The 15712-nt window shown below is 32.7% G+C and overlaps 1 protein-coding gene across 6 annotated transcripts in view; it reads right to left on the bottom strand.

The window, feature by feature from the left end:
- Positions 1-15712, bottom strand: part of LOC129801945 (atypical protein kinase C) — a 154142-nt gene that overhangs the window by 102492 nt on the left and 35938 nt on the right. For 2 of the 6 annotated variants that reach the window (XM_055847439.1, XM_055847438.1), the window contains exons 1-2: positions 10582-10960; positions 9521-9968 (exon numbers count right to left, since the gene is read on the bottom strand). The exons of 2 other annotated variants lie outside the window; for them this stretch is intronic. In XM_055847439.1, the coding sequence (XP_055703414.1) occupies positions 9521-9968; positions 10582-10887 (754 nt within the window). In that variant the 5' untranslated portion in view covers positions 10888-10960. Of the gene's footprint in view, positions 1-9520; positions 9969-10581; positions 10961-15712 lie in introns of those variants that run through there. 2 more of the 6 variants (XM_055847441.1, XM_055847440.1) reach the window with 1 other exon arrangement.

Genomic DNA, 15712 nt, shown 5'->3' on the forward strand with positions numbered 1-15712 from the left:
TTGATTTTAGAGTCTCATGGTTTTGATTTTAGAGTATCGTGGTTTTGATTTTAGAGCATTGTGGTTTTGATTTTAGAAACTTATGGTTTTGTTTTTAGAAACTTATGGGTTTGATTTTAGAAACTTTTGGTTTTGATTTTAGAGAATGATGGTTTTGATTTTAGAGTATCATGGTTTCGATTTTAGAGTATCGTGGTTTTGATTTTAGAAACTTATGGTTTTGATTCTAGAGTATCATGGTTTTGATTTTAGAAACTTATGGTTTTGATTTTAGAAACTTATGGTTTTGATTTTAGAAACTTATGGGTTTGATTTTAGAAACTTATGGGTTTAATTTTAGAAACTTATGGGTTTGATTTTAGAAACTTATGGGTTTGATTTTAGAGTCTCATGGTTTTGATTTTAGAGTATCAGGGTTTTGATTTTAGAGTCTCATGGTTTTGATTTTAGAGTATCGTGGTTTTGATTTTAGAGCATTGTGGTTTTGATTTTAGAAACTTATGGTTTTGATTTTAGAGTATGATGGTTTTGATTTTAGAGTATCATGGTTTTGATTTTAGAAACTTATGGTTTTGTTTTTAGAAACTTATGGGTTTGATTTTAGAAACTTATGGGTTTGATTTTAGAAACATGGGTTTGATTTTAGAGTATTACGGTTTCGATTTTAGAGTCTCATGGTTTTGATTATAGAGTATCGTGGTTTTGATTTGAGAGCATTGTGGTTTTGATTTTAGAAACTTATGGTTTTGTTTTTAGAAACTTATGGGTTTGATTTTAGAAACTTATGGTTTTGATTTTAGAGTATGATGGTTTTGATTTTAGAGTATCATGGTTTTGATTTTAGAAACTTATGGTTTTGTTTTTAGAAACTTATGGGTTTGATTTTAGAAACTTATGGTTTTGATTTCAGAGTATCATGGTTTTGATTTTAGAAACTTATGGTTTTGATTTTAGAAACTTATGGGTTTGATTTTAGAAACTTATGGGTTTGATTTTAGAAACTTATGGGTTTGATTTTAGAGTCTCATGGTTTTGATTTTAGTGTATCGTGGTTTTGATTTTAGAGCATTGTGGTTTTGATTTTAGAAACTTATGGTTTTGTTTTTAGAAACTTATGCGTTTGATTTTAGAAACTTATGGTTTTGTTTTTAGAAACTTATGGGTTTGATTTTAGAAACTTATGGGTTTGATTCTAGAAACTTATGGTTTTGATTTTAGAGTATCATGGTTTTGATTTTAGAAACTTATGGTTTTGATTTTAGAAACTTATGGTTTTGATTTTAGAAACTTATGGGTTTGATTTTAGAAACTTATGGGTTTGATTTTAGAAACTTATGGGTTTGATTCTAGAAACTTATGGTTTTGATTTTAGAGTATCATGGTTTTGATTTTAGAAACTAATGGGTTTGATTTTAGAGTCTCATGGTTTTGATTTTAGAGTATCGTGGTTTTGATTTTAGAAAATTATGGTTTTGTTTTAAGAAAATTATGGGTTTGATTTTAGAAACTTATGGTTTTGATTTCAGAGTATCATGGTTTTGATTTTAGAAACTAATGGGTTTGATTTTAGAGTCTCATGGTTTTGATTTTAGAGTATCGTGGTTTTGATTTTAGACCATTGTGGTTTTGATTTTAGAGTATCGTGGTTTTGATTTTACAGCATTGTGGTTTTGATTTTAGGGTATCATGGTTCTGATTGCAGAAACATATGGGTTTGATTTTAGAAAATTATGGTTTTGATTTTAGAGTATTATGGTTTTGATTTTAGAGTATCGTGGTTTTGATTTTAGAGTACTATGGTTCTGATTTTAGAAACTTATGGTTTTGATTTTAGAAACTCATGGGTTTGATTTTAGAGTATTATGGTTTTGATTTTAGAGTATCGTGGTTTTGATTCTAGAGCATTGTGGTTTTGATTTTAGAAACTTATGATTTTGATTTTAGAGTCTCATGGTTTTGATTTTAGAAGCTTATGGTTTTGATTTTAGAGTATCATGGTTTTGATTTTAGAGTCTCATGGTCTTGATTTTTGAGTATCGTGGTTTTGATTTTAGAGCATTATGGTTTTGATTTTAGAAACTTATGGTCTTGACTTTAGAAACCTATGGGTTTGATTTTAGAAACTTACGGTTTTGATTTTAGAAACTTATGGGTTTGATTTTAGAAACTTATGGTTTTGATTTTAGAGTATTATGGTTTTGGTTTTGGAGTATCATGGTTTTGATTTTAGAGTCTCATGGTTTTGATTTTAGAGTATCAGGGTTTTGATTTCAGAGTATTATGGTTTTGATTTTAGAGTATCGTGTTTTTTTTTTAAACTTATTGTTATGACTTTAGAAACTTATGGGTTTGATTTTAGAAACATATGGTTTTGATTTTAGAAACTCATGGTTTTGATTTTAAAATATTATGGTTTTGATTTTAGAGTATCAGGGTTTTGATTTTAGAGTCTCATGGTTTTGGTTTTAGAGTATTATGGTTTTGATTTTAGAGTATCGTGGTTTTGATTTTAGAAACTTATGGTTTTGATTTTAGAGTATGATGGTTTCGATTTTAGAGTATAAAGGTTTTGATTTTAGAAACTTATGGTTTTGATTTTAGAGTATTATTGTTTTTTCTAAAATCAAAACCTTGATACTCTAAAATCAAAACCATGATACTCTAAAATCAAAACCACAATGCTCTAAAATCAAAACCACGATACTCTAAAATCAAAACCATGAGACTCTAAAATCAAAACCATAATACTCTAAAATCAAAACCATAATTTTCTAAAATCAAAACCATAAGTTTCTAAAATCAAACCCATAAGTTTCTAAAATCAAAACCATAAGTTTCTAAACTCAAACCCATAAGTTTCTAAAATCAAAACCATAAGTTTCTAAAATCAAAACCATGATACTCTAAAATCAAAACCATAAGTTTCTAGAATCAAACCCATAAGTTTCTAAAATCAAACCCATAAGTTTCTAAAATCAAACCCATAAGTTTCTAGAATCAAACCCATAAGTTTCTAAAATCAAACCCATAAGTTTCTAAAATCAAACCCATAAGTTTCTAAAATCAAAACCATAAGTTTCTAAAACCAAAACCATAAGTTTCTAAAATCAAAACCATGATACTCTAAAATCAAGACCATAAGTTTCTAAAATCAAAACCATACGTTTCTAGAATCAAACCCATAAGTTTCTAAAAGCAAAACCATAAGTTTCTAAAATCAAAACCACAATGCTCTAAAATCAAAACCGCGATACTCTGAAATCAAAACCACAATACTCTAAAATCGAAACCATGATACTCTAAAATCAAAACCACAGTACTCTAAAATCAAAACCATGATACTCTAAAATCAAAACCACGATACTCTAAAATCAAAACCATGATACTCTAAAATCAAAACCATGAGTTTCTAAAATCAAAACCACAATACTCTAGAATCAAAACCATGATACTCTAAAATCAAAACCATAAGTTTCTAAAATCAAAACCATAAGTTTCTAAAATCAAAACCACAATACTCTAAAATCAAAACCACAGTACTCTAAAATCAAAACCATGATACTCTAAAATCAAAACCATGAGTTTCTAAAATCAATACCATGATACTCTAAAATCAAAACCATGATACTCTAAAATCAAAACCACAATACTCTAAAATCAAAACCACAATACTCTAAAATCAAAACCATGATACTCTAAAATCAAAACCATGAGTTTCTAAAATCAAAACCATGATACTCTAAAATCAAAACCATGAGTTTCTAAAATCAAAACCATGATACTCTAAAATCAAAACCATGAGTTTCTAAAATCAAAACCATGATACTCTAAAATCAAAACCACAATACTCTAAAATCAAAACCACAATACTCTAAAATCAAAACCATAATACTCTAAAATCAAAACCATGAGTTTCTAAAATCAAAACCATGATACTCTAAAATCAAAACCATGAGTTTCTAAAATCAAAACCACAATACTCTAGAATCAAAACCATGATACTCTAAAATCAAAACCATAAGTTTCTAAAATCAAAACCACAATACTCTAAAATCAAAACCACAGTACTCTAAAATCAAAACCATGATACTCTAAAATCAAAACCATGAGTTTCTAAAATCAAAACCATGATACTCTAAAATCAAAACCATGATACTCTAAAATCAAAACCATGATACTCTAAAATCAAAACCACAATACTCTAAAATCAAAACCACAATACTCTAAAATCAAAACCATAAGTTTCTAAAATCAAAACCATAATACTCTAAAATCAAAACCATGATACTCTAAAATCAAAACCATAATACTCTAAAATCAAAACCATGAGTTTCTAAAATCAAAACCATAATACTCTAAAATCAAAACCATAAGTTTCTAAAATCAAAACCACAATACTCTAAAATCAAAACCACAGTACTCTAAAATCAAAACCATGATACTCTAAAATCAAAACCATGAGTTTCTAAAATCAAAACCATGATACTCTAAAATCAAAACCATGATACTCTAAAATCAAAACCATGATACTCTAAAATCAAAACCATGATACTCTAAAATCAAAACCACAATACTCTAAAATCAAAACCATAAGTTTCTAAAATCAAAACCATAATACTCTAAAATCAAAACCATGATACTCTAAAATCAAAACCATAATACTCTAAAATCAAAACCATGAGTTTCTAAAATCAAAACCATAATACTCTAAAATCAAAACCATAAGTTTCTAAAATCAAAACCACAATACTCTAAAACCAAAACCACAATGCTCTAAAATCAAAACTATAATACTCTAAAATCAAAACCACGATACTCTAAAATCAAAACCACAATGCTGTAGAATCATCACCACAATAGTCTAAAATCAAATCCCCAATACTCTAAAAGAATTTAAAACCACAATAGACCAACATCAAAACCAAAGTACTCTAAAAGCAAGACAATAATATTCTAAAATCAAAACCATATTAGTCTTAAATATTTCAGATTAAGCAACATACTTCAGTGGAGATGAATTCCGATTGGAAAAGTTTATATAAAAATATCGAAATAAGACAGACTATGAGAGGTTCTAAGCCTTGATACTCTAAAATCAAAACCATTATACTCTTAAATATTTCAGATTAAGCAACATACTTCAGTGGAGGTAAATTCCGATTGGCAAAGTTCATATAGAAAATTGAAATGAAAGATGCATATGAGAGTTTCATGGAAGTGAATACGCGCGCATCATATGCATCACGTGGAAAAAGGTAAAGAATGAAATATATAACATTCACAAAAAAACCCTCAAATTGCCTTGATTCAAAACCTCAGAATACTCTACTTTCAGAACCAGCAATACTCGACAATCAACACAGCAAACACTCCAAAATCAAAACCATGGTACTCTAAAATCAAAACCATGGTACTCTAAAATCAAAACCATGGTACCCTAAAATCAAAACCATGGTACTCTAAAATTAAAACCATGGTACTCTAAAATCAAAACCGTGGTACTCTAAAATCAAAACCATTGTACTCTAAAATCAAAACCATGGTACTCTAAAATCAAAACCATGGTACTCTAAAATCAAAACCACGATACTCTAAAATCAAAACCATGGTACTCTAAAATCAAAACCACGATACTCTAAAATCAAAACCATAAGTTTCTAAAATCAAAACCACAATACTCTAAAATCAAAACCATAATTTTCTAAAATCAAACCCATAAGTTTCTAAAATCAAACCCATAAGTTTCTAAAATCAAAACCATAAGTTTCTAAAATCAAAACCATAAGTTTCTAAAATCAAAACCACAATTCTCTAAAATCAAAACCATGATACTCTAAAATCAAAACCATGATACTCTAAAATCAAAACCATGATACTCTAAAATCAAAACCATAAGTTTCTAAAATCAAAACCATGATACTCTAAAATCAAAACCATAAGTTTCTAAAATCAAAACCATGATACTCTAAAATCAAACCCATAAGTTTCTAAAATCAAAACCACAATGCTCTAAAATCAAAACCACAATGCTCTAAAATCAAAACCACAATACTCTAAAATCAAAACCATGATACTCTAAAATCAAAACCATTTTTGCTACAAATTCAAAACTATTTTTCTCTAAATTTAAGAGTAAAAAAGTCTAAATTCAAAGCTACTGAATTTCAAAACCATCGTACTCTAAAATTTAAGAAAATGCTCTTATAGAAATTTTTTCTTAATTTAAGCGAAATTTAAGAAAAAAATTGCTTGGAGCAAAATCGAACCCTTAGTTAGAGTATTTTTTTCTTGAATTTAGAGGGTAATTTTTCTCTGTGTATAAATGTTTTATCCACAGTCTTATTACATAATTACATTTACCATAGCATCTCCTCAAAAGAATAAGAATGCCAGAAAGATGAAAATATCTTGTCATGATTATTAAAAAGAAAATTGAAGAAAGTTTTGCATTTCTCAAATAATAATTTTCCATTTCAATTTTAAATGCACTATCACTGAGTGGAAAATTGAAAAATACTGACGGGAGAGACACAAATTAAAACTTATTTAAAATCATCTAAAAGTTATCAATTGCATGGTTCATAAATTTTAAAGATACTTTGGTGTTCTGATAGTTGGAAAATTCTCTAGCAAAATGTATCAGAGTATACATATAAATTTTATACTATACATATATAAGTATAGTACTTTATAACTTATTTCCATTTCAACTATACGTTGCTTTTCAGTCTGAGTGAGATTATAGCAAAAACCCAGGCTACAATCAAATCACAGATGAAAGAGGCTAGATTATGAATCAAATCTTATATGTTTGTCTAAAATCACAAAATCAGATTTAGTGCTCTTATTTTAACTTCAAATAAAATCAAAAATACAAAAAATGCAATTCATTCTAAAACAAAATAATTGCAATAAGAAGAAAAAATAAGAATGGGAGTAAGAATGCAAATTACTTTCAAACAAACAAAATACCATATCTCATAAATTAAACTAAACCCTTACGTGATAATTTATCATAAAACAATCCCATTTAATTGTTTCACACTTTTTTTTTTAAATAAAAAAAGGATTTTTTGAACGAGTCTCCCCCATAGAATAATGAATAAATTAGATGTGGTCTGCAAGGAATTCCTAGCCCCTAAAAACCTCCTCCATAAAGGAATGCAGAAATCCGATGCAAAGGTATTTGTCATCAATCTAACTTCTATTTCACGACACCATGACCGCCCTTGTGCGTGAAACACGAAAGATAAATCTTTGGAAAAGTAGAACAAGAAGTTCGTGAGGAAAAGCCTTAGGCCATACAATATTTTTTTCCCAGGGACGTTCAAAATACATATTCTCACTCACGACAATTCCCATTACACATAACATTTTTCTTTCATCCCATTCCAAAATCGAAAAAAAAAAATGTATATTCCTCTTCTGTGTATTCACAACCAAATTTGCATTTTCTTCACACTTCAATTTGCCCTATTCGCTCCCATCAATGCACTTCTCTCTTGGTGAAAGAATTCCCAGAGAATAAGAATGTGTTTGTCATGCAAATTTCACAAGAGAAATTCAGGAGTATATATTGAGAATTTTATTTTTCATCCTTCTTTAGAAACTTCAACAGAGATCTTTTTTTCTCCCTTTCCTTCAGCAACCATAAAAAGTCAGTGAAATTTCTTCTTTCTGTTTTTCATGAAGTGAATGACAAATGAACATCAAATTCCCATTCCAAAAGTTCTAACTTAAATTCTTGGAATTAAGCAGTAAAAATTATATGTGTAGTGCTCAATTTCTTCTCACTTTTCGCCACTCTGCACTGTATAGAATTTTAATAGTAACTTGCACTTAAAAAATACACACAGATTATTATTTTGTAAAGGTATTTTCGAAATTGCCTCAAAATGTAGAAATAGATTAAAGTTGATTTGATACATGAGCTGCTAAGATCAAAAGGAAAGAAAAACCGTTTATACCGGATATTTTAAAATCTAATATAAGAGGAACAAGATAATGTGTATTTCAACGAATGGAGCATCCCAGAGCTTTACGGTGTTACCAAACTTACATATTAAAATCATAATTTCATTCACATTAATTGTCGCTAATGAGTGTCCAAATTGTTATTTGTGAATTTAAATCACTTAATATTTAGAATTTGATCTGTTTTTTCTAAAGATTGACTTGGATTGCTAAAGTTGGTTTAAAATAGTTTATAAAATTATTCAGCGAAAAATTAATACGATTTTCACGATTTTCCACTGAAAAACTTTTTTTCTTAAATACGGTTTCTCAGTCGCTTTCAACCGATTTAACAATATCATTGACTGAAAGGATCGGCCAAAATAGCTCAGGAGTAATACAACTAAATTCTGGATGAAAATGAGTTATCGGTTCATAATTGTCTCATTTCCGGTTGATATTAGATGCCAAAATCCCGAATGATCAAAATACTGAAGAAGACGAAATTATGCGGAGAAGAATGTATGGAATAATTTCCCAAAACAGAAAATTTCCCTTTGCCTCCAGAAATCGCGAATGTGACTTTTAAGAATTAAGGATTTTGGCTTTCAGGATCTAAGCCCTTTCGGAATTTTTGTATTCGGAATTTTAACCGCAACTCACGAGTCCAGACCTATTAAAGATTCTAAAACCTTTCTAAGGGCCTTGACAGACCTGAGGATTAGCCGAGAGGCGGCTTAGCGTAATTATATTAGAAATAATGGTTAGACTTCATTTCCATAATTTTCCACTAAGTCATCTCTCGGCTTAAGTCGTAAGTGTGTCTAGGGCATAACGAACCCATACATGACTCAATTCGGGTAAGAACACACCCTTTAGAGCCTTTTTAAACTCCGATCTTAAAAAATTGTTATTACACTGAGAAAAAATTTTTCCTCATAATTTTGACACTTTTTAGGTGTAAAAATATATCAACATTTTTTAATGTTAATGTTAAACATTTTTAAGGGTAGAAATAACATGAAAAAAGGTAACTTTAACCCCTAATACAGCTAAAGAGCATAATATTTACACCGATTTTGGATCAATAATGCAGGGTAAAATTAACATTTCCGGAATGTTATTTTAACTTTTTCGGATTTCTCTCACTGTACGAATAATTTAGCAGTACCCAGCGAGCACATATAACTAAAAAAGGCAATGTTTTCAGAAAAACTATGCTGAAAACGCTGTTTTTTTTTTTAGCTAACTGTGCTCGCTGGGTATTTTCGTATATAAGGACTGCAATTAGGGTATAGACAATTACTTGTGTTTTAAAAACAAGTTCTTAAAACTGGATATAAGAGCTCTAGTCTGAAAAGGCAATATTTGTCACTTTTTGTGTTGAAGTTCGTCAAAACAGATTCATTATTTCAGGAAAACTTTTATCAAATTGTTTAGAAAAACCGCCTGAAATACTGTTTGTTTATAAAATTTCAAAACTAGATAAATAAAAAAAAACAACAACAAATGAACTGAAAAAATATTTATTGCAACAAGATCAAAAGTGTTGAGTTCTTGTTTTTACCTGTAGCATAAGCCGGTTCCACTTCATCCTCTGACAGCAGGTGTGCCGGTGGCGGTGGCGGTACAATAGGAATTTGCACCGGAATAGGCAGAGGCATTCGCTCGTAATGGAGGCACTCCAAGTAATTGACGCCGCCGGCAATAACACTGCCCGTTCCGCTCATTCCCGGGCTCGATCCACTCCCACTTCCACTTCCATGTCCACTACCATGTCCACTGCCATGTCCGCTGTGTCCGTGAGCCGATGCAGCACCAGCACTGCCTGGCCTTGAGCCATGAATTGATGTGGACGTAGCTGTCGTCATGTAGTGATGTGTATGAGGATGCGGATGGGGCACATCGTAATCACCAGTATCACGCAATGAAGCACCCCGAGTTAGGGTGTTGTTGGCGGAGGAGATTGAGGACACCGTGGCTCCCCGACACAGAATATCCGACAGTTGATTTGCCTGCAGAAAATTCCATGACAGAGGGTCTACACCTCCTCCACATGGCTTCCCGCCCGAGACACCTGAATCCACCCCCAGGATCACCAGGCAAAGACTCCCCTCGGCTGGGAATCACTTCCCAGTCAACATTAATGATATTTTATGGACATGATTGATAGCCTGGTATCGCTGAACTCGAGTGCGATTTTTCTTTTATATTTTTTAGGATCTTTTATCTCTCACATTTACCTCCCGATTCAGTTCCAAAAAATTCACTCATTTTCACTTCCAAAGATGCTCACATAATGATTCTGAACAATTTATGAGATCAGTGACTCGGATTCAAAATAGATAATTTTGAATTTTTAAAATGAAATTTTCATTTTAGAGACAACGTGAAAATTATCATGCAAAATGTCTATGAGGATTCTTCTATATATATCATGCTAGTTAAAACAGAATGAGAAAGATATAGTTACTAAATCTAAAATCGCCAATATCGAATCACTGAATGATCGCCAAAGCTTTTCTGTGAGCTGTTAGTGCGAACAAATGCTTTTATGAGTGGGAGGAGAGTCTTCAATCCCCGAAGAGATTCGGTGTCTCGGTGCGAAACTGACACGTTGGCCGCTACCTGAGGACTATCCAATGGATCCAGACTCTGTCGCCTGGGATACTCTTCCAAAGGTGGCTGATGGCATGCTTGCGGCTCACTTTCCGACTCACTGCACGCCGCCACATGCTGCGGACTCTGACAAGGACTCTGGCATGCACTGTGGCAGGGACTGCCACATGGACTGCGTCCACAGGGGCTGTAGCATTGCGGCGGCGGCGGCTCCGATTGCGGCATCGTATTGGCCGGCACAGAGGCACATTGCGTGTTGCGTCGTGGTGAACGACCACGATCTACAGCAGTTGCACTCCAATAGCCCCAAGCCATGTCCTTTTACTCAGATTATCCTCAAAGGCCGCAGAAAAAAGCCCAATTTCCCGCTTTTCAGACGATCTGTGTCTGTTCCTAGAAAATGTTATGGATTTGCTTTCGGCAATAACAACACACGCGTCAAACGAAGTGGAAAATTTTTGTGGAATAATGTTACGTATTTTCAAAATTCAACTGAATACAATGTTCTCTAACAAAACTTTGATGGAAAACCCGAAAATGTTTATTATATTTCTTTAAAGACATTAAGTTGCATAAAATGTTGTTACTTTGCTGCTATAACTTCAAAATTAAGCATTAATTGGTATAAAAAAAATTGCGAAATGATCGCATGAACAAGATGTTAATCAGTCCAAAATGAAAATCGATACAAGAATCACTTTTAATAGTTACCACCTCATTTCTCTTCTTGAAAAAAATCAAAACAATGCTCCTTTACCGATTGAAACTTATTTCAAATTAATCTTATAAAAAAATTTGATTATTTATCCTATTGTAAAAATATTATCAAAACTCACGGTCAATTAATGAAATTAACGAAAGCCCTTAGTCGCTGTTACCATAACTATTAGGTCTTTGACTTCAGTTCTATCCAAACGGACAAACAGCATTATTCATTTCTCCAAAAATACGTCGAAAAGTGTATCCTTAATGGCTCCGAGATACTCTTTAAATCAGTAAAACTTCATGAAGTCTAAATTCGTATCCCTTTCTTTCTCAAACCTTATGCATATGTCTATCTCACCCTTTCGCACTCTTCTTCTTCTTTTAAACATCATAACAAGTCTTTTAAACATCATAACAAGTTAAATTGAGCTCAATCGAATTTAGAACGTGTAAAACTTTGCAAAACGTTTGAGAAAGGAATGTGAATTTTGATTTAATGAAATTTTCCTAATCAAAAAAGTGTGCCGGATCCATAAGAGTGGTATTTCAAAAGGGATCAATACAATTGAGTCCTAATCTCCTGATCGATGGATATTTAGAACTGTCCAAATGTGGGGAAATTTCATTGTAGGATGAACCACGTACATAAACAACTTGAAATTGTTGCCCCTATCTGGGCTAGGACAAGTGTGACTGATGGAAAACGACAGAAAGCCCATTTACTTAAAGAGTGCGTTTGAGGAGACGTCCTCGAAGGAGATGGAAAGAGGTAGTGGATGAGATCTTTAAAAAGCTGAGTATACTGCGCCAGTGTATGGTCTCAATGTCTCAATTTGTAGCGTAAATACGGATGACTTTGCGCCAGCTTTTCTTTTATTTTAGCACTCAAGAGTGGTCTTCACCGATCGTACATGGTAGATCAAATCGATAAAGACCATCTTTAAATTCTAGAATTAAAGCAAAGTTCACACAATTATCAAGAAGTAGCGTCACATCCGCAGGCTAAAGTTACCCGCATCTACGGTATAAGAATAGAGATATTCCCATTTCATAGCATACATACTGCATTTCATAGCAAAGTTCTTATACGTAGGGGATAGTCCAAAGCTAAAGCATAATCATCTTCCCATCCAAACAACTCTTGACGCCCAATTTCAGAGAGCTTAAGCTATAAATGCTTTCCACTAACCCAGAAAATCTAACTTTCGATAGTAACTTTTCACCATAAATTTTCAAAGCCCAAACTTTCCCTCAACCCCACATTTTCAATTCTATGTACATCCTCAGTCAAATATCACGCTCTGATTCTTCCTGAATGCAAATGATTTTCTATTTTGCACTGGGAAAGGTCGCCTGTATTTTTTTTTTATCCTTGCAAAATCCTCAGCATCCACACGAGAAAAAACACCATCCATATTGCGCGAGTACAAGACACCCCTGGAGTATTCTGGAATCGTGTTACAAGGCTATAACACACAAAAACTCTTGAATTTTCATCTCTGTGGATATGCAAGAAAAGTTTCGTGTCTCGAAGTTTTTATCCACTGTCACTGTGTCGTCATATGCTTTTCCGGTTGTGTATTTATGTTTTATGTTACCCATTTAGACAGTGAAATCTAATGGGGTGAGTTTTGACACCCTACTAATATGACGAGATATATAACGATGTTTTCATAACATAATTAAGTATTTTGTCCCACTTTTGCCCACACACTGGGACCTTGCAAAACCACTCAGACCGTAAAAAGGTATGGATGATGGGTCACAGTAAAAGATACCAGCAGAGATGCTTTATACATCCCATTATTTACCATGGGGTCAGTGCAAGAGTGTCCCGAGGGAATGTCCCATTTGAGCACCGATCAATTCATTTTCCACCACTAAGCACTAATTTAATTGAATTGACATACTCTGGGTTTTTAGGACACAATTTGTGTACATGTGCGAAATGGCTTTCCAACTGACACGCAAATTTTGTCGCATTATGCTTCATTTACTTGCTGGAAAATGAATCAAATATTTTTCATTCCCCGTTCACCATGACTATTGAGATATGTTAAGTTGTGACTGTTTCAAAAACTATACAAATGAAATTTAATTTAAAATTGGATAATATACATAACATTTAAAAGAAATATTCTCAAAATGCACAAAGTAATATTAGTAATAATAATAATAGTAAAAGTCAATTTTATTGAGGTTGTATTATTAGATATGGCATTAAGTGGTTTCACTACTCTAGACCGTGTACAAACCAGTGATAAGCCCAGATAATCTTATGGTAGCTGAGATTTTTTATGGCATCTACACACTAGAAGCAATTTTCGTCAAAAATTGCCCTTTTAAAAAAAATGATGTTTCCTACAATGATAGGGAAAATTTTCTTTAAAAACGCATTTTTTTTTAATTGGTCTTAATTATTTAGACGGCTTTACATGCTACATAGGAATGCGTGCAACTCTGAGTTCTTGAATTCCTTAAATTCCTATATTGACATTTTGACATTCCCTACAGAACGTCAAAACCGAGTTTGCATCCATTCTTACAAAAAACAAATGAACAAAATGATTTCTCTGTTTATTCTACTAACCATCGACGATAAATCAGGAAAATCGACTGTCGCATGCAAATCGAATGTTTACGTCTCTCTAGGAAGGAAATGTGTAATTCAAGAATTTCATTTGATGAATTGTGTGTGTGAGAAAAAACAAGAGCCAAGGAAAATTCGTGGAATGCTCGAACTCATGAGTTCGTTCACTCTCAGTTCTGTCGGTATTGTATTTGGATATATACATTATACTGCTCGAACTCCACAGAGAGAGCATTATGAGTATATAATAATCTTTCGTTTTTATTAACTCCACCCCTTTACAAAATTTCCGCCTTCCACCTCCTGAAGATCCCTTTTCTCAACAAATCTTCACGTTTCAGACGATTTCCGAGAAACGTCGCTGTTTGTTCGTCTGATCCGTCTATCTGTCTGTCTGTCTGGATGTTACCACGCCTATAGATGCCAAACACTTAAAGACGGACACTTGGGACCTTTGTGAGACCCCCCCATAAGTCGATCCTGGGATCATTATATCCCCATCAACTCATTGATCCTCATCGAAAATTTTATCGGCATTACACCGATTTTACGATTTCCCATCAACTCATCGATCCTCATCGAAAATTTTATCGGCATCACAACGAATTTTCGATGAAATTTTTGCCGCACACCGAAGAGGGGAAGTTGAAAAAACACTGGGCGAAGAGGGGAAGTTGAAAAAAACACGTAGCGGAAGGGCGCTCGCGTCACTGGCGTCACTCTGTCATTTTGTTCCTGGCGTTCAAAAGTGTTTGATCAAAGTGTTTGTGGCTTGCGAATTTTCTGCGATTTTCACGGTAAGTTTTGTGTTGTTTGTCTAATAAATTGCTGGAAAATAATCTCCAAGTAATCTGAATGTGTTTTTCAATGAAGTGTTTGTTGTTAAAGGTTTTCCCTTCTTGAAATTTGCCAAAGAAAAATACATTGTATATTTTTTGTGCGTCCGCCATTTTGAATTTTTTTACTTTTGCATATTTTTCATCTAAATTTCCCAAATGTTCTTTTATTTATTAATTTGCTAGTGCGATTTTCGTGTATATAATCGAATTGTGCACCAATGTATTTATTTTTTTCTTAAGTTTCTCTGCAGTTTTAACTAATTATGGACATTTTCTTCCATCCATTTCCAGAGAATATCATCCATTCCAAGAAAACGCATTTTGTGGAGGCATTTAAGCAACTCAAGGAAAACCTCAGTCTCAGGCAGAATAAGTGTGAAATTGTGGCTCCCATATTGGGTACCTGAAACTCCTGTGGAGCTTGAGCTTGGACTTCAATTTCAATTGTGCAATCATCCAGCGTCTGTGATCTCTGCGCTGAAAAGTCTTCTTGGTGTTCCTCTTGAATTTTCACCAATTTTCAGAGTAAGTTTTCATTTTTCTTTAAAACAATCTAGTGAAATATGTTACCATAAGCTTACTGATGTGTTTTACAAAGCTACTTTAATTGTGTTGTGATTTTCTTGCCTCATTTTTGCGTACGAGAAATGCATGGAGTAAATTTTTGACATTTTTTTTTATGTATAATACTTATTTTGAACTGTTTTGTGTACTTCCAGAAAGTCATCAAGTCTGGAAAAGAAGGTGGAAGCAACTTCCAGAGGGTCTTTCGAATACTTCTAGAAACTGTTGGGCGCAGGCACTTCATCTTCCCAGATAGCGCCCCACAGAAAATCACATCCAGGACAACATACACACTTATTCTATCCATGTACAAAAATTTACCTTACAAATAAATCAATTTAAATCGAAATAAAGTATTTTCCAAGTAATTTTAGGGCGAAATATATGTGCAGACAGCCTAATGAAAGTCTCAACAGATTTTCAGATGTCGTTTCGGCCGTTA

Source organism: Phlebotomus papatasi, chromosome 2 (assembly GCF_024763615.1).
Source record: "Phlebotomus papatasi isolate M1 chromosome 2, Ppap_2.1, whole genome shotgun sequence".
Lineage (NCBI taxonomy): Eukaryota > Metazoa > Arthropoda > Insecta > Diptera > Psychodidae > Phlebotomus > Phlebotomus papatasi.